We start from the raw sequence: 24,000 nt of genomic DNA, 5'->3' as shown, positions 1-24,000 counted from the left end.
TGTAGCTGGTCAACTATGTCTTGAAAAGGAGTCTGATGAATCTGTACTTCAGTTATCAAAAAGGGGTTGGTCAGTCACTGCTTACAAATTGGAAGGTAAACAGGGAAAGAAGTACTGTACTGCAAAGTAGAAGGCCTAGCTGAAACACTGCAAATGTCAACTTTTAAATTAAAGCAAGACTGGATGATTTAATAATCTGTTCACTATTTACACTTCATCTACTGCCATTTTCAATCACCAATAATAGAGGCAATGAAAGGACTTTAAACAACGCTGTATCAATTTTTAATTTAATCTGACAAATAACAATGTGCAATCATTTTATGGTATGCACAGCACACATCAGCACCTCTCCCTAACATTTTATAGCAAATTAAACATGTGCAACCTCTACTGTTTTTCACATCAGTATGGAGGGAAGGAGCTTCAGTTTCATAAAATGAAAAGCCGAAAAAAAAATGAAGCAGGATTTGTGCACCTGTGGTCGAGAGACATTTAAGCTTTCTGGACAAACAGATTCCAGTATGCCTTGCTGAACAGACTGAGCCTCATCACATCTGTCCCCCATGAAGCTGCCTTGGCTGGGAAAGCAATGATGACGTCCAAGACAAAAGTTTCCTAACATAATGGTTCCCAACAGTTTGAATGTCAAACAGAATATCTCTGGTGCACAAACAGAGATTCCAACCTTCAGTGACATGCTCTTGCATATGGTTCCTCAGATTCACCAATTCTTTTAATACTGCTTTAAAGAGTAAGCATTTCACAAAGAAGGACGAAGTAACAAGACTAGAGGCAGCTTTTGGGTTGTGTTCTTTTTGCCATGCAAAGCTAAAACACCAACTCTGAGATGCTGCAGTGTCACCTCCTGCATATCACCATCTATCTTTAGTAGCCTTTCCAGAAGCTGCCATGCAGGTTGCACATAAGGTACAAAAACCCTTTAGAATCTACTTGTTCCATGAGAGCAGAACTATGTCCCCTGTATATATTTGGAAAAAAAGAAAAAACAAAATAACCACACACAAAAAGAAGAACAAGCAAAAAAAAAACAACCCCAAACAAAAAAACCCATCAGACTTACACCAGTGCTTTCAAACTTACTGCTTACTCTCCACTGATTATTTATAAACACAGTATTACACCATGTAAGACTGGTAAGCTAAAATGACAGAGCAGTGATTCCCAATAAATAAAGCTTTTGTGACTTCCAGTATGGGAAAGTTAAGCAAGCTGTGAGGTTTACATCATTTCCCTTGGAAAGTTATACAAATCCCTGCTAGAATATTTGTTTTTGTTGGTGTACCTAAAGTTTCCCCCTCTCACAATGAGTACCTCCTCCCATCTCCTAGCTTCTTTCCAGTGTGTGCACATTTCTAACACATATAGCCTGCTAACTTCTTCATCTGATACAGCAGAACACGAATAGGATTTGCATTTAACATTCAACCATTCACCAACTGCTACGATTGATTTCCATGACTAATGAGTACAACAGCTGAATCCCAGAAAAATCAGACCCACTTCCTCGGTCCACAAAACATGTTTACCACATAAATTAGAACAAGACATTTCACTTCTTTATGCTTAAAACAGGAACTCAGTATTTTTCTGTTGAGTCAAAACGTGAGGACAGACATATTAAAGGCCCCAGGGTGCCTGAATGCAACAGGACTACAGAATATGAAGTCATTTAGAAATTAACAAATGTGGCATCCCATGACTCCACCAAAACAAAGAAAACCCTTACAAAACAAATTAAAAACCTGCAAAATGAATTAATAAAATAAGAAATCTACTCAGTATACCAGGAGGTTGTTTTTTTTTGTTTGTTTTGGTTTGGTTTTTTTGTAAGCTACATCCTGTGTTTTACAGAACTGGAAATAAAATCCAAACAGCTGACATTACCTGCATCTTCTAAAAAGTACTGCACAGCCATCAGCACCTTCCCCTGAGGCTGTAGGTCAAGCTGCGGAAAGAAAGATACCAAAGGTGAAGTATGTGGTAGACTGAAACTCCCAAGAGCTCACACTGCTCTCTAGGCAACCAAAGCACAGCGTTCAGTGACTTCTGGATTGTGACCCTGTTCCATATCTCAGGCTGCAGCAGAACCAGGTGCTTTTATCCTGTTGTTTTTACTAGTACGCTGCATCGCTTTGATGCTGAGCCAGCAGCTCCGTGCAGTTACAGTTCACTGTTTTCACACGTTCTCGTCCCTCTTCTTTATTTCATCAGCATCTGCTTTTACTTTCAGAAAATTCAATTTGCACAGGAATCCAGTTTTCAAGTTCTGTACAATCAATAGCAACACTGACAGCACAAACCACAGATACACCAAATACTGTCACACGTCATCAGAAAAACAGCAATGGCATCAACATTTATTTTGCTTTTTCCCTCAAACTGTTACACATGGTTTCTCTGGCAAATCCTACTGACCAACGTACATTACAAAGCTCCCAGAGAAAAACAAGCGTCTTTCAAGCCTAGGCTCAGTAACCACGACTTCTTAACCTGCGGCCTTCATAAAGGATAGGAAACCATTAGCATGAAAGAATCAGACTCAGTCTTTACCTTAGAGCAAAGTACCACTGGGTTAATACAACTGGGGAAAAACAAGATACACCCATGAACGTATTTCCACAAATCCCACTGCCCTACTGGGATAATGGCCAATTCTATATATTTTTTTATTTCTAAGGCACTGTCTGACATTCAGAAACATCTGCCTAACAAAGGCAAAGACTTCAGTAGCTACGGACTGGTTTCCTCTCCAAGCACAAAGCCAACCTTCCAAGCTATAGTAAGCGAAGTGACATCTTTGCTGAGCACAACGGTTTACCCAAGTCGTGTCTGAGGTCATTTAATGCTGAAGGTGACTAGATGGTACCTGCTCTGTGGATAACAAGCAAGAGATTTCAAACCACTGAGCTGGCTGAACTAATACTGATTGCTATTAGTTTCAGTTCTAAGTAATTGCTTTTGTCTCAGAATTCAAGTTAAGGTGGGGAAAAAACGTACAATTTCAGAACATAACAGATGAACACAAACCAGTGAGATATTACTGAGCTTGCAAAATCTGTAAAACCTTTCAATAATATTAAACCACCTTAAGTTTTCTGTTTCTCACCTTCAAGATCTGCTTGGTGAGGTGGGCTTGCGCATACTCAGAAGAGTGAAATCCTGCTACTTGCAATAAAAATATACTTGAGATAGATAGAATAGTTCCTTAATGAGTATTCCCACACTAAGCAAGGCAACAACGGGATGTTCCCTCTGGTGCTTCTACCTAGCATTCAGAATGACCTACCGTTGACTTATCCACCCCTTTCCAATGGGGAACCAGCTTTGTCACTTCTGTGAGCAATGACACCCATCAAACCAGACGTATCCATAACTAACTTTACTATCCGCTCATCCTGCTTCAGGTGGGCCAGTGAAAAGGCCTTCTCCTGAAGCATCCTGGGCAAATTCAGCAACAGTCCAGCCCAACAGACTTTGAATATGAGACTGTGCATGAGATTTTAAGGAGACCTGCTTGTATTCAGAAAATGCTTCTTTTGCACTGACCAACTCCGCACACAGGTGAGCAGTTCCTGCAGCACCAGATACACACACTTCTTGTGCAAACTGTCTGGAGTTCAGCTTTACCTACAACTGCATGTTGGTCAAGAATATGGCACCACGCCACCCAGCTCTCACCCAAATGATGGGATATCTAGACACTGTTTTCTGAATCTTTTCTCTCCATTCTGTGCAGGGCACTAACTAGAGTTGCTTCAAAATCTGATACAATTATACAATTCTGGAGTGCGACATGCCACATCACATTCTCACCGCACTTTTTGTTAGACCAGAGTGTGAGCAGCTTCACTGAATGAAAAGAGAAGGAAGAGATCTTATTTAAGCTTATTCAGGTAGGGAATAGGATTTTATAAAGGTGGCATCAGAAAAACCGTGATTTATCAAAAACTCATTGCAGCTCATCAACTGAATGAATGAAATAACATGTTCAGTATTTCAGATCTGTGGGCCCGTGGTTTTGATACTGCCTGTTCCTATCGCTTCTCTCTTGACACAAAAACTACGTTTTTAATTTGCTTTTTATTTGATGCTTACATGGAAATTAAAGATCATTCAAACACAATTATTTAACAGTTGCTCTTTGATTTTACGTTGCTTGACAACAAACAACTTCAGTATTTAAAACTACAGCAGACCTTAACTTCACCTCCTACACTACACTCTTGAGTTCGACTCTCAAAATTGCATCTAGCACGATACAGGAGCAAGCAGAGGTTTAGCAAGATGCTGCACCTTTTGATTTCATCTACAAACCACTGGGCATAGAGACAAGAAAGGATACCATTAACTCATAAATGTGGATTAACAAATGTCCATTACGCAGCATCAAGCCAGGTAAAACATTTTGTAAAAATACATGTGTAAAACAGAAACATCAAGCTGAAATGCCTCAGAATCAGCTTCTCTTTAGTCTCTGGAGGAATTACAACAATCAGTTCAAATTTAAGCACAAGCTGATTTCTATAACAAGCATTAAGCTTTTAAAAACAGGCACTCAGTGATTTATATCAGTATTTCATACACTGAAGTCACTGGTTTCACTATCAATTTCTTGAACTTTGTATATAATCTGCTTTTAAAAAGGCTGCTAAAGTAATGGTCTCATAAGTCCTGCTACACAGGCAAAAGGGATCAAAACACTCATAGATTAAAGGCACAAAGTGTCTGTTCAGCTGGGAAGAAGCAGAACCAGGTCAGCCAGTTTAAGGAATTATTCTCTTCCCTTACCCAGAATTCTGCTTTGCCGCTGCCCTTCTTGCAGCGCTCTGCCAGGACAGACACACCTACAGTCACCTCAGACAACGGCTCTTCTGCTGCTTTCATGAGAACAATCTGAATCACGCGTCCTTCATAAATGTGGGCATCAAAAGTAGACTTCCATTCCGGATACATGGTGGGTTTCTTCTGAACCAGAGTTTTTCCTCTCTCTGAAAGACACATCAAAAATGGAGAGAAACTGTAAAACCAAAAGGCAAAGCTCACCCAGACAGCAGAATATGTAAAGGCAATAAAGGTGTTACTGTGCCACTCAGAGACTGGGGCAGACAATACCCAGCGTGGGATTAGTCATATGCATTCCAAGAGGGAATATTTGCACAGCTGCTTTCTGGCATCAATCTCCATGACGTGTTATCTGATTAGAGTGAATACCTACTGCTAGAAGATAAGATAGATGTAATGCTAACCAAAGTTTAAATTGAAACTTGTGGCAGAGATGAGAAGTTCCACATTTCCACTTCCAAGTTGTCCCAACATGGCAGTTCTATTCATTTACAAGTCCCTCTCATCAGCACTGTACTCCCTCTGCTATGCTTGCCACTTTTTAACGAGCACCAGAAGGCCCTGTGTGTACAGGTACGTACAGCACACACAGACCCTGCGCAGTTAAAGAGTAAGGACACCTGTTACCTTCATTTCTTCTTGCCTTCAGGTTAGTGTACCAACCAGCTGTTTTCTGTCCCTATCTATACAGGCATCAATGTATGTCTACACCTGGCCAGCTCCACAATCTCGTTGACACATCCAAAATGATATTTCCTGCCTTCTAAACAACCACATCCAGTTTTTCCAATGCAACTCTCGTACATGATGCCACCTCCACAGCATTTCTCTTAGTGCTAAGCCAACTAGTCCCTGTCTGTACTCAGGTAACTGAAAACCATTTTGTACATTCCGTACAATTTTTTGCTGCTGATCAGGATATTTGCTGCAATAGAAATGCTTTCTAAATGCCTCTTCAGCTCTGAAAGATATTTTTTCCTCCTGTAAGATTGCAAACTGTTCTTACACTATCAAGGCAGTAGCAAAGCAGATTACATAGCTGGACCCTTCCCCAGGAAGCAGCAGTGTGATCTGCCACCATCAAATTTTCATTCACTTCAATGAAAGAAGAATGAGACAACTCTTAAAGAAAACAAAAGCCAAGTTTCCTGGAAACACAGGGCAAAGACCACATTCATTCGGAAGCAACTTGCTTGATACAAGTTGCTCAATTGTGCTGAGCTATCCACACAAGAGTAAGGAAAAGTGTCCTTCCTTACTAGGGAAGGCCTATTCACAACAGCATGACAAACCACAGCTTTGACAAGCAAACCAAACTCTGCCTGTCAAAAGGCACACCAAAATGTTCACATAGCTACCTGAGGACCTCTGTCATTCCACAGTGATCCTGAGCATTCCTCCTTGACTGAGTCAAATGCTTTTATCTGAAATTTGGGCAACTTTGCAGACAGAAAAACTCAAAAACATCAGCATTGCAAACCTACCTTCAGAGCTTTGTAATTGCTATTCACAGCTACGGAAGAATTTGGAAATATTATAGTGAAAGTATATCAAGTAAGGTCAAAGGGAACATCATTCAGGGGTTATAAAGACGGACAATAAAGGTAAGGTTGAATTAAAACTGAGCTGAATGCATGTTTATGTTAGCCTCTTTTTTGGGTTGCTAAAGCCAGACTCCTTCATCAGAAAGGCATGTTTCAGCCAGCATCCTTGAGGGTACAAGGAACTGCAGCCATTTGCAAGACCTTTGGTGATAACTCAGTTTGCAGAAGCAGCAGTACCTTACAGGTGAGTTGATAATAATATTTGTATGCTTTTTAGTGGGAAGGAGAACTATTTCAGCCCATTCACAGAAGTGTCCCTATTTCCTTGCTTCAATTAAGATCTGCTTTCCTCAGTTACTATGCACAATTCTTACCCTACAGAGAACTGGAAGAAGCTACCTGAATTAATGGCAACAGCCTCCAGCTCATCCATGCTGCTTTTATAATTAAAATCATACTAATTGAGACTTGCCACAGATCACAGTATCTGCCTGTAATTGAACACTGAAGTCTGAGCAACGAACAGCCTTTAAAAACACTGTTCCTACCCCTCCTGCATTCAGGCCTCCATTATTTCTCTGCTAACACTAGTGGCTTCAAATTCCTTTTCATATCCGTGAATTGGCTTAATGCCTAATCATCAGGCAAATTATTTTCTTCTTATATAACAAGATTTCCTCAGTCACGCTTTATTACGCAAACCCAACTGAAGTTATTCCAACCCTTGTCAAACTGGCAACAGGAGCATCAGTTTCTTTTCCTCAGCACCTCCCACCCCCAACTAGTCACTGCTCTGAGGTTCACAGCACCCTTCCCCCCCATCTTTCACTCCTAAGTGCAAGCAGAGAGGAGAAATGGTGGGACAATTCCACCTGCCAAAAAGAAACATAAGGTGACACACTGAAGGGGATTTATTTAGACCACTTCCACACCTCCACACGTTCTAACAATCAGTGCTTTGAACACCATTTCTTTAGAGCGTCTCCCAGCAGCCTAGGAAAGAATCTCTGTGAAGCTTAACGCATTGGCTGGATGACAACATTTTCTGGAAGGGGTACTGTGCTTTTCCTGCACTCTTTGGCATTTTGTGAAGCCCTAGAAACATAAGGCAGGATTTAGAAGGCTCGGTCTAATCCATACAGCAATTTCTAGACTTTTCTCTCTCATCCTGTTTGGCTGCATATTTTAGGTAAATATCTGAAATTATTTTAAACCTTTGAAGAAGTGGTCTTTGAAGGTTGCAGGCCTGCTCAATGAGGAGATGCTAACAAAACTTTGAGTGCAAGTCATTCCAAGCAAGTAACCCTGCCAAAAACCTCCGTTATTATTACAACAATCACATACATTTGTCATTAATATCCATCCTCTAAGGCAATAAAACTAATGTACTGCTGTCTGCACGAGAAGGCTATTCTCAAACTTGCTGCTGTTCATATCCCTGTTAGTGATACTCCTCAACATCAATCTTTCTTGCAGAGCCCTTGTGAGTGCAGTCTGTTGCTCGCAGAACTGGAGAGAACAACATTTATTTAACATTTGCAAACCTATGTCATATAAAGCTAATGACTCAGCTCATGCAAAAGTGATATTTCAAGTGTTTCAGCTGCTTCACCACGTGTTTTGTGAATACAATGCATTTCACCTGGTGGTGCTGATGCAGGAGAAAGAAAGCTTAGACTTCTACAGCATTCTGGCTGCAAGGACGAGTTCTCACAAAGAAGCCCCATTTAACAGTGGGGGTAGAAACAAGCTGTGAATTTTGCCGTTCTGAAAGAAAGGCTCATGCAGAGGTGCTTGGCATGTAGGAACAGCAGGACATGTTACCATTCACAGAGTAAGAGGGATTGCAGTATTTCTCAACAGTTTATTTGTAATCAAAGAAGTACCACCATCGGTAAGCTCACCCGTAGTCAATGCCTCCTTCATCTTGATAGCACAGAAAGGCTGTAGTTGTTCCCCTTGATTCTGCATGGGTCCCAGCTCAAATGAGTTGAAAGATATCCGTAAGAAGGGGGCCATTGTTCACAACACTGCTGATGCACACCTGTGTGGAAATAAATGAACAGAAGACCTGGTCTGAGACACGTGAGAAAGCAGTGCACAGAGCTCAGCCATCACAGCCAGTACAACCCCAGCTCTGAAATCCAGAACTCTTACATGAGGCTTTCAAACCAAAGCCCAAAGTAAAACCAGCCCAAAGCAAAACAAGAAACATCACCAGTATGACAAAAGCCTTAACATAAGGCACTCTTTTTAACTGCACCCAGTTTGACTCTGATCCTCCTCAATTTTTAGTCAGTGAGGCCACTTCCATTGAGATAGATTTTATCAAAGAAATCACAAAATAAGACACACATTCAAGTGGAAAAACTTCATACGTTTATTGCCTTTTTTTCCCAAATAATAAAAAACTAATTGCTTTTGGAGCCACTTGTATGACTATATAGAGTGTATTTAAGTACATATTCCTACCAATACAAAATGACAGCACTGAGTCACTTGGCTTAAACTTCCAGGAAATGCAGGAATCCAAACCACCTAAGTCAGCAAAGTGGCATTTCACCTGTCTTCCCTCCTTCTCAAGAGCTCCTAAACACAGAGCAGATTTCTGCTCAGTCTGCAGCACCTCCAGCAACGCAGTTCGCTGTACACCAATCCTTGTTTGGTGAAGGAAACATGAATTAATCAAAAGGAAGGGAAGCAGCATTCCTTAACAGAAGACTGAGTGCAATCAGGGAAAGGATTACGAGAAAAAAATTAACAAGGTGCTAGGCAGAGATGATGGAAAAAAGAATGAAAAGAGGGCTGAGCTGGTCTTAAGCTGTAGATTGTTAACTAGCTTGGTTGAGCAGATAGGAACAGCATTTTTAGCAATCCTGCATATGCTTGCCTTTTTTTAATTTTTATTATGTAATGGCATTGACCTGAGAAGCAATTAACATTCTTTAAACTCTTAAGGCCCAGAACAGTCATTCAGACAACAGACTGTGAAATCTGCAGCAAAGTAGAACGCAGCTCCCATCACCATTTTCTGGCACCATGCAGTATTCTTACATGGAAACAGTTTGCAAAAGGAGGAAAAAAAAAAAAAAAAGTCTAATGACTCTCTAACATTTATTGAGCTAGTTTTTATTAATGGAGCAGTTCCCTATTTTCAGTAGAGTAAGGCGAAATTAGAAAGCAGGTTGAGGATTACTTGGCACCATTTGCTCGCTTTACTCATGAAGAAACAAAATCGCTTCTGACACGTTCTTGGGGATCCCAGGCAAAGTATTTGCAGGCAGGCCAACAGCCACACACACAAAGAATGAAACACCCTGCTGCTGAAGGGGCTCTGGCTACGCAGCACTCTCTCGCAGGAAGCAGCCTAGGTCCCAGAGATGCTCTCCCTTCAGCCTGCCCTGCAATGAGCCACAGGCCCCCCTATTTCTCGGTGAAATAACAGCCCTTCCACACTGGTTAATCCACTATTTGGTGAGGCTAGGGATTGAGAAGGGCTCAAGGAGAGCTGAAGAGCTTTTGTAGAAGCACGATCTGACACCTCTCTCAGACACAGGCAGCCTAAGCACCGCGCTCATAAAGAGCTTTATGGAGGAACATGTTTTTACTGCCTAAGAGAGACTTGTGCTCAGGGCTATCTCAAGTGACGGGCTGTATGACTCACCAGCACCAAACCACGTAATGTTACTCTCAGAACAGGTGCAAAAGAAACCAGAATTCATACTATTTCTGGGGAAATACCTTTTAGACGCACTCAGGCCATAGGCAGAAACAAGCTAGGTAGGTTGGTGTGCAGCTCCCACTGGAAACTTTGACAAAAATCACCAGGTTGCAGAATAACGCAGGCTGGAAGGGAAAACTCATCTAGAGATCACAATTACAACACAATTAGAAGGCTTCTAAAACTAACGTCAGCTAAAATAACACCTGCACTGATTTCACCCAACCTGAAGCCGATATTAGCCTGAAGCAGACCATAAGGCTTGTTACTGGGCGTTTACTTCAACAGCAAATTAACAGATGAAATAGAAATAGGTACAAAGAAACGTGGATTTTGTACACCCATGCAATCTTCCTTTGTTCTGATAATGTCATGCAAAATCCGCTTTGAAGGCCACATTTTCAACTCTGCTTCTCAAAACACTGTTTCTTAGTTTTTGTTTATGGTTATTTGTTCTAGTTTTGTAACACTTGGCTTGAGTACCATCTCAAATCCTCACTCAGAAACGCAGCGCTAAACACAAGCAATGGAGAAGTCAGCAGGAAACATCAAAACCAAAATCAAATTCTTCGGCCATGGTCACAAGAGCTTACCTTCAGGGTTACCATGAGGAGCACTAGCAGATGCCTTTCTGTTTTTCCATTTAACAGAAAAACATCAACAAAAATCTTACTTTCACATAAGAAACTACCTATTTCTGCCAAGTTTCTTTACCCTTAGACATTCTGCTTTTTGAAGAAAAGTAGGTATGTTCAGTAGGTATCCCATTACACATGATAGACTGCACATAGAGATGCAGGGAGGCTGGTTAAGTAAAGACAGCAGGGTTAGGATTCACTCCTCGATTGCTTTCCAATCTTCATCTACATGAAGATACTGCACTTGACACATACTGCCTGTACTGCTGTAAACAACAAAAACACACCTTACTGAAACTGTTTTTGACAGCAAGAGAAATTCCAGAGAAATTTACTTCAATTCAACAACGTTTCTAAAAATCCCTGCTCATCCAAAGTTTTGTCACATCTGAAAAGCCAAAGCACCCAAAGCAATACACAACATTGCTCACTGCAATTTAGACAGAAGTACCCCTGTGGTCTCCTTTAAAGCACTGACTCTAGCTTTGAGTAAGAACCACGTCTGTCAAGAATGCTATAAACCACCAGCTGTGACCTGAAGGCAATTTTACAATGGACTCACATGACCTGTATTACAGCATTAAAGCCAGCATGTTTTCTATTCAGTGTATGATTTTATCCACTGAGATGCAAACTCCAAAAATACTGCAACTGAGAGAAAAAACACTCTGGGAAGATGCTTTAGAAGCACTGTTTTGCACCAAGTACCCATGATGGCCGCAGTGATTCAGACTGTGCTCCTCACCGCTCCCCAGAACATTCATTACAAGGATCCCAGAGCGTCTACTGCAAGTTGAAGCTACGTCCAATGCCACCTACAGCAGATTCTACAAAACCCACATCAACTTCCAAGCTGCTTTAAAATTGACAGCTTTTGACCATATTCAATCTGAAAAGAAAATCATCCATGTTATTGTTGACTATAATAAGCATGGAGAGAAGAGTGAAAATTGAAACTTCACAGCGATGCCAGCATCGGATGGGTGAGTGCTTAGGTTTGTATTCTAACGTGACACTGAAAACTGTGAGACAGAACGGACTAGTTCCTCTCCTCCCAGCAGTGCACAGCAGCTATCAGGGACTCATGCTGAAGCTGAAGACATTGCTTGTTATGACTCCCTTGTGCTGTAATTCTTCCCTGCTGCAAACAGCCACCTTTAATACAGTCCAGGAGCAAAGAAGCAGTCGTGACTCTTGCACAAAGTGGGAGGAGGAGGAAATATTGCCATGCCAAGAACAGGTTGCTCAGAGGCTGTTTGTAGAGGCGTTTAAGACCAGGCTGGATGGGTCCCTGAGCAATTTCATCAAGTACTTCATCTAGCAGCACTGCCTGTTACAGAGGACTTGGAACTTGATGATCCTTGAGGTCCCTTCAACCCAAGCCACTCTACGAATCTGTGATTCTAAGAGCAGAATGCTAAGGGACTAAAAAGTAATGGAACAGTTTGTCCATCACTGATACAGATCTACACATTCAAGCAAAAAGCAAAATGAGAAGTCTCTTCTGCTGATATGAGCCTCTGGTTTCCTTGTAACGGTCAGAAAAGCAACCAGTCCCTGCATTTTGCAGATGGATGTTCAGCTGCACACACACCAGGGTCGTGCCTTTTCCCTGGAATGACTGCTTTCTGTTCAGCTCCTTGCTGAAATCAGTTCCAAAGCCACAAAAATGCTCTGGGGCATGCCAACACCAGCAGCCAGCATCACACACAACTGACCATTGGGTGTTCACCCCTCAAAACACATAGTAAGAACTTCTGCTTCTTAAGATGCAGAAATAGGAGTTATTTCCAACTTGCAGTAATGCCTTTTTTTTTTTTTTTTTTTTTTTAACAGAAGGGCTTCCTTTCCTCCATTCTGGCAATGTACAAAAGGTTCAAGAATGACAGCAACAAACTACTGCCCAGCTTCCATTGCCCCCACAGAAACCCCAGAACCACAACCCAGCTCTTTGTGTATTTCCTACAGAAGGTTCTCCTGCTAATTTAACAACGATAACACAGGAAAGTCTGCAGGTAGAGATGCTGGCAATGTGACTAACACCCTTTACCTGTGCAAGCCACTGAGATGGACATTTGCATTTTGATTATTCCTTTTCATGGTGTTTCTTGCTTACATTGCAGAATAACACGCACAAAGCAGTCCAGACGGCTCCTGCTCCTGAATAACTCTCTTCACAGATATATACTGCGCTGATCAAAATACCATCTTCAAGACAGAAGCAGCAGTAACTTTGCTGTAGAACATGTACCTGAATCGAGGTCATCACGATACTTATCGCTTTTGACATTGGAGACCAACAGTTACTCTGTAGAGAATTTTCACACGTTCTGATTCAGGTCCTGTCCTCTATTTGATGTTCTGGGGGAGGAAGTTGCTCACAAAAAGAAACCAGTTTAAAGAATTTTGTTATATTTGCTGCTGTCAGCCTTGTCAAGAAGACAGACTGCAGCGCTCTGCATCAGCTGGACTTCCCTAAGCACTATGGGCTATGACACCACTGCTGTTTCAGCTAAAGGCTGAAAAGGGACCTATAGCCAATGAGGTACCTACAGCAAACACTACAACGTAATGCTGACAGATGCCAAAGGAGGCAAAAAAACCATTATTATTCAGCCACTCAAGTTGCAACTGTCTCGTTTTTATTTACTCCAATAAATGACAGATCCATCTGTCCATGGAATCCAAGAGTGGTAATTAGAAGCAGGAAGCCTCCCCGCAATATTCTGATGAACTATCACGTGGAAAAGATTTTACAAACAAAATAAAAATAAGCCTTAAAATTACAACTAATGCACTACACTTAGAAAAGCCAAATACATAATGCATGAGGAAAGCAATGCATCTAAAGCATTAGCAAATACTTAACAAAATGCACTTACCTTTGGGGAGTCAAGCATTAAAAGAACATTTTTAAGGCAGCCCAACTTCTGCAGCAATATTTCTAAAAACATTTTCAAGTAATTATACCAAAGGACTTAGGTGAGAAAAGACTGACAAGAAATAAAGCAGTACAATTCAATTTCCTTGCTGTTAAATCCACTGTCAAATTATATGGTTCTTCTCTTTTTCTTCCCAGATCAAAACTACAAAAAGGCAGTCCTCTAAACTCTAGTGTAAGTTACATATATTTTGGGATCAGCTTTGTTTTATTCAATAGAACATGCAGAATGATTCATCATATCCTACAAATATAGCTCAAAAATAAAAAAATGTTGCTACCATTTCCTTCCTTCCCTCTCCCATTTTTTTTTTAATACTTCTGCTTTTATTGGGTTAGAACAGGACCAGAAACAGAGAATGACATAATAAAATCTCTTATTACTTGTGTTGCAATAGAATGGAAAGAATCCAGCCAGATAAGCTATGTTCCTGGGTTTCTCCTGCCTGGCCAGAAGCACGGATAATTCCATGTTTCCATGCCTCTTCTGCAAGATCAACAGTCCCATAACTGCCTGAATTTATGGCTGTATTAGAAGCTGGTGATACTTCCCTATCACTTACAGGCCAAAGAAATCACTGATGCTTTCCCTGTGTTTATTATTCCCAACTCTTTAAACCTTCCCATGGCAAATTTCTGGAAAGCAGCACAGAACGCCCTTTTCTGGAAAGGGAAGATTAGGAGCAGAGTTGCTGTTTTTGATATTCCACAACTGGTACTTGGCAATAAGGAACTCATGTCAGCCACTTGTCCTTTTGAACTGCGAGTTCTGAACTAAGAAATGTTAAGTTTAATTCACTTCGTTCTTTTTTTTTTTTCCCCCTCAAACTCCCAAGCTCTCCTTCCTGCTTGGACAGGAATATCCAATTAAGTGACAGAACTGCGAGCACGCTGCCTTTCACCTTCATCAAAATCAAGCCTGAAACAAGAGTGCAAAACAATCCTCTTCATTAACTTCCATAACAAATACCAGACATTAAAACCACATACCAGGAGAAAAAAATGCCTAAAGCCCCAAACGTTGTTACTTCTGACAGCACAAGCCACTGCAATGGCAAGGAAAGCCAGGAAAGCAGCAGGCTGGCTATCAGCTGGTTATGGAGCTCCGGGTGTGGGAACAAGGCATTAATATAAAATCACACTACGAAATGGGAGTATTAAGGAAGCAAACAATGCTAACTCTGCACTTGTGTTATTCAGGACTAACTAGGAAGGCTTTTTTCAGACAAGGGAAGGGAAGTAAGCTGAAGTTTAGCGTGCTTTTCTCAGCAATTAAATAACACAGTTCCTTCTACATGAGAGGAAAATGTTACAGCGAAAGAGATGAAGCTGCACTTCCTCTGTATCTCAGTAGGCTCAGGATCCAAGCCAGCCACCAGGCCTGGATCTGGCAGTGAGCAGAGTCCTGTGCACCTTCTGCATGTCAGCTCGCAGCTTCCACTTCCTCAGCAGCGCCCAAGGAACAGGCCAGTATTCAGTCAGCACAACGCCACTGCAAAACTCAAGTTTATCATGTGAACACAACTTCCTCCAATGGAACAATGCAGCCCTGCAAGAAGGTTCACAGCCTTTCCTGAAGCGACCAGCAAGCTTGGGGAAAGGTGCCTCCTCCTGCAGCTTGCAGGTGCATCAAACTGCAGGGGAGCGGCCAAAGAGAACCAGCAGCTCGTGCCCATTTAGGTTCCACATAACCAAGGACTAAGCATCTCCTCCATGCTCAGCTTCTGATATCAGTACTCTCTGTCTCCTCAGGCATGACGGGCACACAAATGTTACTAGCTCTCTGCCTGCATACACCCGGTTAAGTTCCCTTCTGTCAGTGCTGCCTGAAAGCTCACTCCAGCGATTTCCTAAGAGCTACTTTTCCTCCTGTCCCACTTCTACAAAAAGCCTCAGAATTCTGCATTCAAAGAGAAAAAACACCATGGCAAGTAATAGAGACACTGGACTGAAGATATTACTTGGGTCTGTAAGACCATTTTTGCCAGCAGGTCAGGCAGTGTTGTAATGAGCACAAATGAGTGAGCCTACTCCACTGGAGTCCTTCAGGAGGAGCTGCACACCAAGCCCAACCTTCAGCTCCATCCTCACTCTCACTGAGTATTTCATTCAAGAGAAGCTCTCCAGGCCAGGCTGGATGGGGCTGTGAGCAACCTGGGCTATGGGAGGTGTCCCTGCCTACAGCAAGGGTGGAACTACATGACCTTAAAGGTCCCCCCAACCCAAACCATTCTGCTCTAGGAACATTCCAGGTTTCCTTTCTGGTATAGCACTACGTGCACAAGATTTATTTTCTTTGCTAGCAGAAACTTCCTGGAATTTGAGATATGCTTCACATAGAGCAACACAAAACACCACCAACATCTTAAAACCAAACAGGAAACAACGTGACAACACTTTAGCTGAACCTTTACAACCCGTATACATCTTCTGCCTCTTCCATTAACACACAATGCTAAGAACCATTGAGAGATAATGGATCGATCACTGTTTAGGGAAAAAAAAAAAAAAAAAAAAACTGGAATTTTACCTTATTTCAAACATCCTGGGTTAACATCTCTATAGGAACACTAAAGATGTGAAAAATGGAAAAAGAAGAATGGTGTATCCAACTGAAATGAACAAAAAACAACCACAAAAAGGCCTAATTAACACTGTAATTATTAGAGAGCAGTGTTTCTTCACGCTGCTGAAAAACATGAACAGATTATGCAGAGTAAGTTCCTCTCACAGACACAGCCCTTCAAGCCAGAGCCCCGTAACGCCGCCAGCACTGTGACCTAACCCTGCAAGTATCTGGAAAGATACAACATCCATTAGCCAGGAACTGTGTCATCATTCGTACACACTGGAGATCTGCTGCTCAGCCCCCTCAGATGAAATCCACATTCAGTTCCTAGATGCACGCTTTCAACCAAGGCTTTTAGAGTAAAAGGACACAAGACTTGGCAGCCCGAAGCTTTGATCGTTAACTGTATACTGAGTTGCAGGAACAGATCCAGCCTTTCCTCCTTACTGCTTCTTCCTTTCGTTTTTCTTCTTTTTAAAAAAAATTTTGAGAATCCATATTTTACCCGAGGGCCACAGACATATTTAGTCTGCTTCCAGAGAGCCAGCACAAATTATAAGTATTAATTGCCAATACACATCACCTTAGTCCAGACTTTCTATGGCATAAAAACTGAAAACAAGCAGTGAAGTCACAGAAGGATGCGTGCTTACGAAAGCACCAATCATCTCTGAAATAAAGAGATGAACTCACAACAAGACAGCGAGGCACCTACAGGACATGCTGAATAATGAATGACTGATAATGACAAATTAGAAAGGAGTGAACTTAATCAAACTCAATTAAAGGCGTTTGTCCCACTGTAATGTGAAATCTCAGGCTAAGATTGCCAAAAGCAGGAAAACGAAACCACAAACTGCTTTTAACTGTCTGTCTTCCTTCCTCCTGGAACACTTTCTATAGGAAATGAACATTCAAAGCCCACAGTAGCCCTGGCATCCCCAACCAGAATATATACAAAAGTATGGGCAAGGTCCATTAAAGAGTAAAGGGATGTTAAGAGAGCCATGGGCTATTTTGTGTCAGACTGCTTTTTACAGGAAAAGTCATAACGTTAACTGAAGGTGAGATGATGTACTATTTAATACCAATTTTAACTCCTTCCTTTTAATCCACAAGATAAAAACTTAACAGCAAACTTTAATTTTGGCCTTTGCCTGAGTTTTGTTTTTTAAATGTATAAACTCAACGTTCTGCAACAGTTCAGATGCTGCTTTTACTTAAACACTTTGATGCATTCCTAAGAGCCATATTAAGTCAACCCCCACTAAGTAAATAAAAATGCATCATTTTAGTACTCATACTGGGGAAGAAAAGCCATAAGTACGGATGTATCTGGGATACAACACAGTAAGCAAGGAAGAAAAAGCCTAACAAAACCCCCCAGAGATTTCATGAGCCAGAATTTTGCTTGATATGATAACTGGTGCAGGACACACTCAGCTGTTCGGACTTTCAAACCAGCATGACTTTTCCTATGGCAAAAACACCCCCTGGCCACCTTCCAGAAATACCACTAGTGCTCCTTGAGAGACCCACATTTCTGAGTATGAGCACAGGTCTGACTATCAGATCAATAATGGCCTGCCAGGACTTTGTCCAGCCAGTATTCATCCTATCTAAAACTGGAGAGTCATTTAAAAATGACGTGCTTGGTTTGTATACACAAAACACTTCATACATATCTAATACAAGGCAGGTATCCAATAGCTTCCTTACCACTGCAACTCAGCACCAGTTCTGCTACTTAATTGTACTGCTGCACAAAAGAATACCTTGGAAAAGAAAACATAAACTTGAAAATTCATATAAAAAAGTGCTTGTAGAAAGAAAAGACATTGGTAACTGACTTGTAAGGGTTATCTGCAGGCTACCCAAACAAGTAGATGAACACAATCTGTGTTTCAGTTCTGCTTCCATGTCCCAGCGAGCCCACAGCAAAATGGAGCATGTAATGGTTTTCCTACAGACAAACTTTCCTGGCTCATTATTGCCTATCATTTCTTCCATCACTAAATGGGTAACTGACTAAAAGCCTTGGCAGCTTCCAAGTATTTCTGCCCTCTTGCTGCACACGTCCTTTTGCCACAGAAGTGCTCCTTTGTGATAATTTTGATAGCAATCTTTCATATTTCTCACTAAATCACAGACTGCTATCACTAGATACCACCTGCACCATCTTGTAGATGCAAAGCATATCTTTAGGATGTCACTTCTGTCAGATCAATAAGCTACAAAGGACAGCACGTGGCTGCTACCAACACAGACAAACTGGAGAAGAAAACCCTACAGCTGTAAGCTGCAGTGCTGCTAAGTCAACAGCATTCACCACACACACCAGCTCTTCCCAGTCTCCGGGGTACAACTGTACTTTATGAAGGGATGAGCAGGGTAATGAAAAGAAAACAAGAGGAGCAAAGCACTAAAAACACAACAATCTCAGTTCCACATGCAATGTTCCCATTTACAATCAGAGCAAATCCCTTTCTTAACTGTCAGCATGGAAAGACTGCTCGTCCCCAGGCAGTGGGGTGGGAAATTTGCTTTCCATGTTGCGTAATTTGCTTGAGTGCATCTACTCTTAGCAGTCTGCCCAGCCCTGCCTCCGAATCTTTCCTCTGAGTATTAGCTCTACCCATGCTGTCCCAATTCTTTCCTCCTTTCAGTGCCAAGCAGCTCCTTCTTACCTTTAACTGCACTGCTTACTTAATCACAGCTTGCTCAGTTACCCCGGCATTCTGTACATCTGCAGTACCTCGCACTGCCACACAGCCGTGGCCACATCTCCTGTCTCACGTGCGCAGCTCAAACGAAGCAGTGTGTGCTGTTCTCCCACTGCCTCCAGAGGCCTCCTTTCTGCCCTCCAGGGTTAGCACTCCAGTGCCCACAGGATGCTGCTTTTCCCTACAGCACTTGTACATGAACACTCTGCTAATACTGTTTCTCCGTGTTTGCAATTAGCACTGAACCCCAGAGCCTTTATGTGACCGTGCCCAAAAGGCAAGCAACAAAGCTGAAAAAAGGCAACTGAGGTGTCTGTAACACACTGCTAAGGAAAAGGCAGTCCACAATGCGGATCATTTGAGAGTCCCCTGCACTGAGTAAACAAAACTGCAATCAACTTTGGCCCAGCGTATTTGGACTCTGTGGGAAAGAGCTGCAGAGCTCCATCTGCAGCTGTAACATGCAGCCCCACTGTGATGCTGTGGGAATAGTCAGAAAATAAACATTTACTCTGACCCGCAACAGGGCTATGCTGGAAAGTGCATTTGACTGTATGGCGGAAAGTTTAATTACAAAGTCATTTTGTTAATATGATTTCTATGGTTGTGAAACAACCAAGATGCAGTTTTCCAATTAGAGCTTTAGCGGCCAGGGTTTTTTTAACTGTTCTAAAATCAAACCTCTAGAAATTAGATTTATTTAAGCCATTAAACTTATCTGACAGAAAATGGCAGAATTATGGGGGATAAAAATAAAAGAACACTTAAAATTCATCTCGGGAAACGCAAAGGGGAAAAAGAACCCCATGATTCCCTTTCGTAAGGAGTGTGCTCACTTAGAATGTGTACTGATAAACACTGGTTGTTGGTATGATATGCAAATATATACAATATGCCCAAAAGTGAGATATGCCAAGGAACAAGAATCATTTCCATAATGATCTTCCCACACTACACTCCATTCTGCTGAAGGTCAAGGCCTTCTTAATGTAATACTCAAAAGCTAGGAGAACATTTGCACCAAGTCATCTTGGTATTCAGCACGCACTCAATAAGTACGCTAAAGGTTTGGTATAAACTTGACTACCAAACATAGAATCATAGAATAATCTGTGTTGGAAGGGACCTGTAAAGGCTGTCTCCCCAACTCCCCTGCACTGAACAGGGGGACCCACATCTCCATCAGGTGATCAGAGCCCCTGATTCTTTCTTGTCACTGCAAATCACCTTAACACGCTTTTTGAGCGGTTCATTCACAATGGAAGCCGTGCAGATACGAGACAGCCAACAAGAGCAAGCAAATTAAGAGAAATTGAAAATACCTCCTTTAAAATTATGTTCAGACAATATTCTTATCCACTCACATTAATACAGCGTGTTAATCACAAGCAAGATGGATCTGTATACTGATTGACCTTGCTCAGAACACATAACAAGAACTGCTCAGTGCAGTGTCAATAAACACTGGCAGACTTGTACAAATGGGGACACTGGGAGACACGGGAGTTTAACTCCAGAGTTATTCCAGACTTGACTCACTTGGCTCTGTGAGTTGCTTCCCCCTGTATCAGATACAAAAAGGAACAAACAACCCAAGCACTCAGCACTGTTCTGCAGTGGTGGCAGCTCAGGCACTGCACAAGAGACAGACTTCATCAAACTGAAAAGCAGATCTGAGAGGTTGTAGAGTTTCTGCTTTCTAAACTGAAAGCAATGAAGTTGCTGGGTAATTTGTAGCAGCAAGGTTAAAAGACAGTTAAACTTTCTCTAGCATTATCTACTGAAGTCACAACAGCTACAAAAAGCAATGGCTATTTCAGTTTCCCGTGCAGACTCAGAGGAATAGAGTAATACATTTATGATCTTGGCACGAGAGTCACAAGAACTTTGTTCAGGCTTGTAATGCACTTGTGGCTGACTTCCACGGCCCATTCCCACTTACCTGCACCATTTAACCACTAGAAAGTAAAGCTGACTGAAGGGATTGAGAAAAGTATGTCTGGTAGCAAGATGTCAGCATACGTAAGGTCATAGTCTAAAGTCTTAAGAGTCGAGAGCATCACAGCTGCTTTCAGAAACAACAAGTCAATGCTGTACTTTTCAAGGAAGGCGTCAGCATGGCCACTTCCAGGTTCCTAGCAGCAATTCTACTTTAGGGGCCATGAGTCATTAAACATATATTCAAAATTTAATCAACCATCTTTTGGTAAATTAGGGAAAATGCATTACGTAGGGCAGGTTAATTAATTTGTTTGTGTGATCAGACACAAGAGAAGAGTATTGGGATTCTTCCTTGGGGTGAGTCATTCTTGAGAAACTCCCTGCTTCCTCATTTACTTGTAAGCCAAGGGCCAGCAGTGATTACACACACAGCCCTGAACTGTGGGGTTTGGTAATCTCCATTACAAGTACTTTCTAAGTAGTTCCAGGTGTGTAAGTTCTATTTCTGATCTGAAACAAAATCAGCAAACTGAAAGACTTCAGTTGAAAACAACTGCACTAAATATCCAAGTAGCATCCAAGTAGCTGTTTGTGGACTTTCTACTCACCTTTGAGATACACATGTATACAATTACAAGCAATATATACTGAGTATACTGAATACTGAACAGACATTTTTCAAAAGCTATTCCTTCCAAGGGTCTGGAACAAATTCCAAATGGCGTGAAAACCAAAAGTGATTCTACCATTATGGCAAGAGCAAAAAAATCTTCCTATCAAGGCAAGAGCTATTTAAGCTATTCAGAGCACAATATGTTCATAACATACTATAAGGATTATTTAAAATTGCACAGCACCCAGTAAAATGTAGCATGTGTTACCATAATACTGAATACACATGCTGGGTACTCTTCAATTTCTTTGATAGATTTTACATGCAAATCCATGAGAATCACTTTGTAATAACACACCTGGTAATTACTGACACTCAAAACCTAAGAGAGATGACAAATAATGTCCTCTGAAGCCCAGAGCAATTTTAAGGGTCATGTGGGTGGCTGGGCTTTGAAATCAAACCAACTTGACCATCTGCCTGGAAGGTATCCTGAGCATAACTGATGGCAAGACTGGGTTCCAAACATGCTCATTCTTCCTTACACACAAGTGAAGAATTATTATGATGAAAGTGTCACAACACTTGATCTAAATTCCTTACTTTGAGGAACACTACAGCCAAGGCTTGCCATCCCTCATTCTGGTACAAATGCTCAGCTTGGCTTAGTTTCAGCAGGCACCTCAAATAAGGAGAAAAAAAAAAAAAAAAAAAAATCACAGCAGCATTCTTTCAGTTTCAACATTTGCTGGACTCACTACAATCACTGAAATTTCATTTTCACATTCTAAAACAAACAAGAACCAGGAGAGATTAGATTACAAAGCATAATCAGCAACTGCTGTTAGCAGAGTGAGGGGCTGGTGCCCACAAGGGGAGCCAACATCCAGCAACTACCCTTCTCCCTTGTCTTTAACCTTGACGCACCAAGACTCTGAGAAACCCTTTAAATCCTTTGTTCCTTAGTTAGCTCTAACAAAACACGCTTGCCAGAGTGCTTACTTATGAAGACATTAGGTGCAAACTAGAATATTACCAACAGAAGGAATCTGTTAGCACCAACTCTCAGCTCAGCTGGCGACAAAGCAGAATTACTCCAGCTGAACCAATCCCACAAACAACAGTTACATACAAGAGCCTGTATTCAAAAAATGAAATTGTCTATCATAGCCATGTCTGCAGAACAACTGTCACAACTACCTCACTGGTGGAGGAACTGCAGATAGCACAGTAGCCAACGGAAACTCTGACGCATTACCAAGTTGTCAAAATGTTGGGTAGCTCTACTGGAACACACCAAACATGAGCAGACACTCTTGTGTCTTGTACACTTGGGAAGTGTACAAACACCCCGCAGTAACATTTCTGCATCTAGCAGGAAAGAGATGCTCAGACACCAGAAGGCCAACAGAAAACGTAATGCAAAATACAACTAAGATCAGCTAACAGAAATCAAGAACGCACTCAAAACCAGAGCTCCCCAAGCACAGAGTTGTTTTCTCAGTGGTATCTAGTAGCTGAAATGCATGTTTAGGACCACATGGTGTGCAGACAGTAGTCAGCAACAGCCAACACACAGAGTAAAGGAGAGATGCAGAAGCTCAACAAATGACTCACGCACGTTTCAAGGGTAACACCACTACCTCAGACAGTAACTATCAATTCTGGATGTAAAAAACACATTTTGTAAAGCCCGTAAATGGAAATATTCCAGCTCAAATAAGATAGGGGAGCAGAAGGGAACATGCAGTCAACTAGGAAAACCGACAGAAGAACAAAGAACAAAGCCACCATGAGTGGAATGATATGATGTTGGTTGTTTTTTTTTTTAATAAATAATTCCCCATTCTAGGATGTAAGCCATTAAGTAGTGTAGAAAAAAACCAACATAACTGTGCTACAACTTGGCAATCATGCACTCCGTAACTTAAAGGAATGAACAGCTCATGTGTAAGCATTCTGACCTTAAGACATTGCCAACTTCATTTCTCATGCTCCTGGGAGGTGGCAGCATCCCTGCCAGGATGCATTCCGGGGACCACAACTAGCTGCTTCACTCGAGCTCCTAAAGAAGCACACACTTTCTCTGGAGGAGGCGCACACCAAAACACACCAGGAAGGGATGTGCTGGATGCATCAGCCCTGAAAAAAAGATTCCTGCTCTGCAGCAGTTCAAGGAAAACTAAACTGTATTGTCTATAAGCTGATGAACTGGAGAGAAAAGCTGCTCCCACTGTACTAAGAGGAAGAATGGTCCTAGGCTGCAGGCAGAGACAGCCCCAAGAGTTTAAGCTGTTATGCCACCGGTAAGCCTTTCTGGCACCCGACAGGCAAACATCAGAGCCCTGCAACACACACAGAAAGCACGAAATCACACATCTGGCAACAGCACACCACACTGCTGTCCCAGGCAGCAATGAACTGCACCAAAGCTCATCGCACAT

At 41.8% G+C, this 24,000-nt stretch overlaps 1 protein-coding gene across 5 annotated transcripts in view; it reads right to left on the bottom strand.

Moving 5' to 3' along the window:
- Positions 1–24,000, bottom strand: part of PRKCD (protein kinase C delta) — a 61,194-nt gene that overhangs the window by 20,560 nt on the left and 16,634 nt on the right. For 4 of the 5 annotated variants that reach the window (XM_042823332.1, XM_042823329.1, XM_042823333.1 and 1 more), the window contains 3 exons: positions 8,315–8,454; positions 4,813–5,012; positions 1,909–1,969 (listed from right to left, as the gene is read on the bottom strand). In XM_042823332.1, coding sequence (XP_042679266.1) covers positions 1,909–1,969; positions 4,813–5,012; positions 8,315–8,429 — 376 coding nt within the window. In that variant the 5' untranslated portion in view covers positions 8,430–8,454. Of the gene's footprint in view, positions 1–1,908; positions 1,970–4,812; positions 5,013–8,314; positions 8,455–10,151; positions 10,798–24,000 lie in introns of those variants that run through there. The other variant, XM_042823330.1, reaches the window with a different exon arrangement.

Source organism: Centrocercus urophasianus, unplaced genomic scaffold, assembly GCF_019232065.1.
Source record: "Centrocercus urophasianus isolate 14NV4802_14NV808 unplaced genomic scaffold, USGS_Curo_1.0 seq_22, whole genome shotgun sequence".
In the NCBI taxonomy this organism is placed as follows: Eukaryota; Metazoa; Chordata; class Aves; order Galliformes; family Phasianidae; genus Centrocercus; species Centrocercus urophasianus.
The sequence above is the reverse complement of the archived record's forward strand: the minus strand, read 5'-3'. Positions and strand labels throughout refer to the sequence as shown.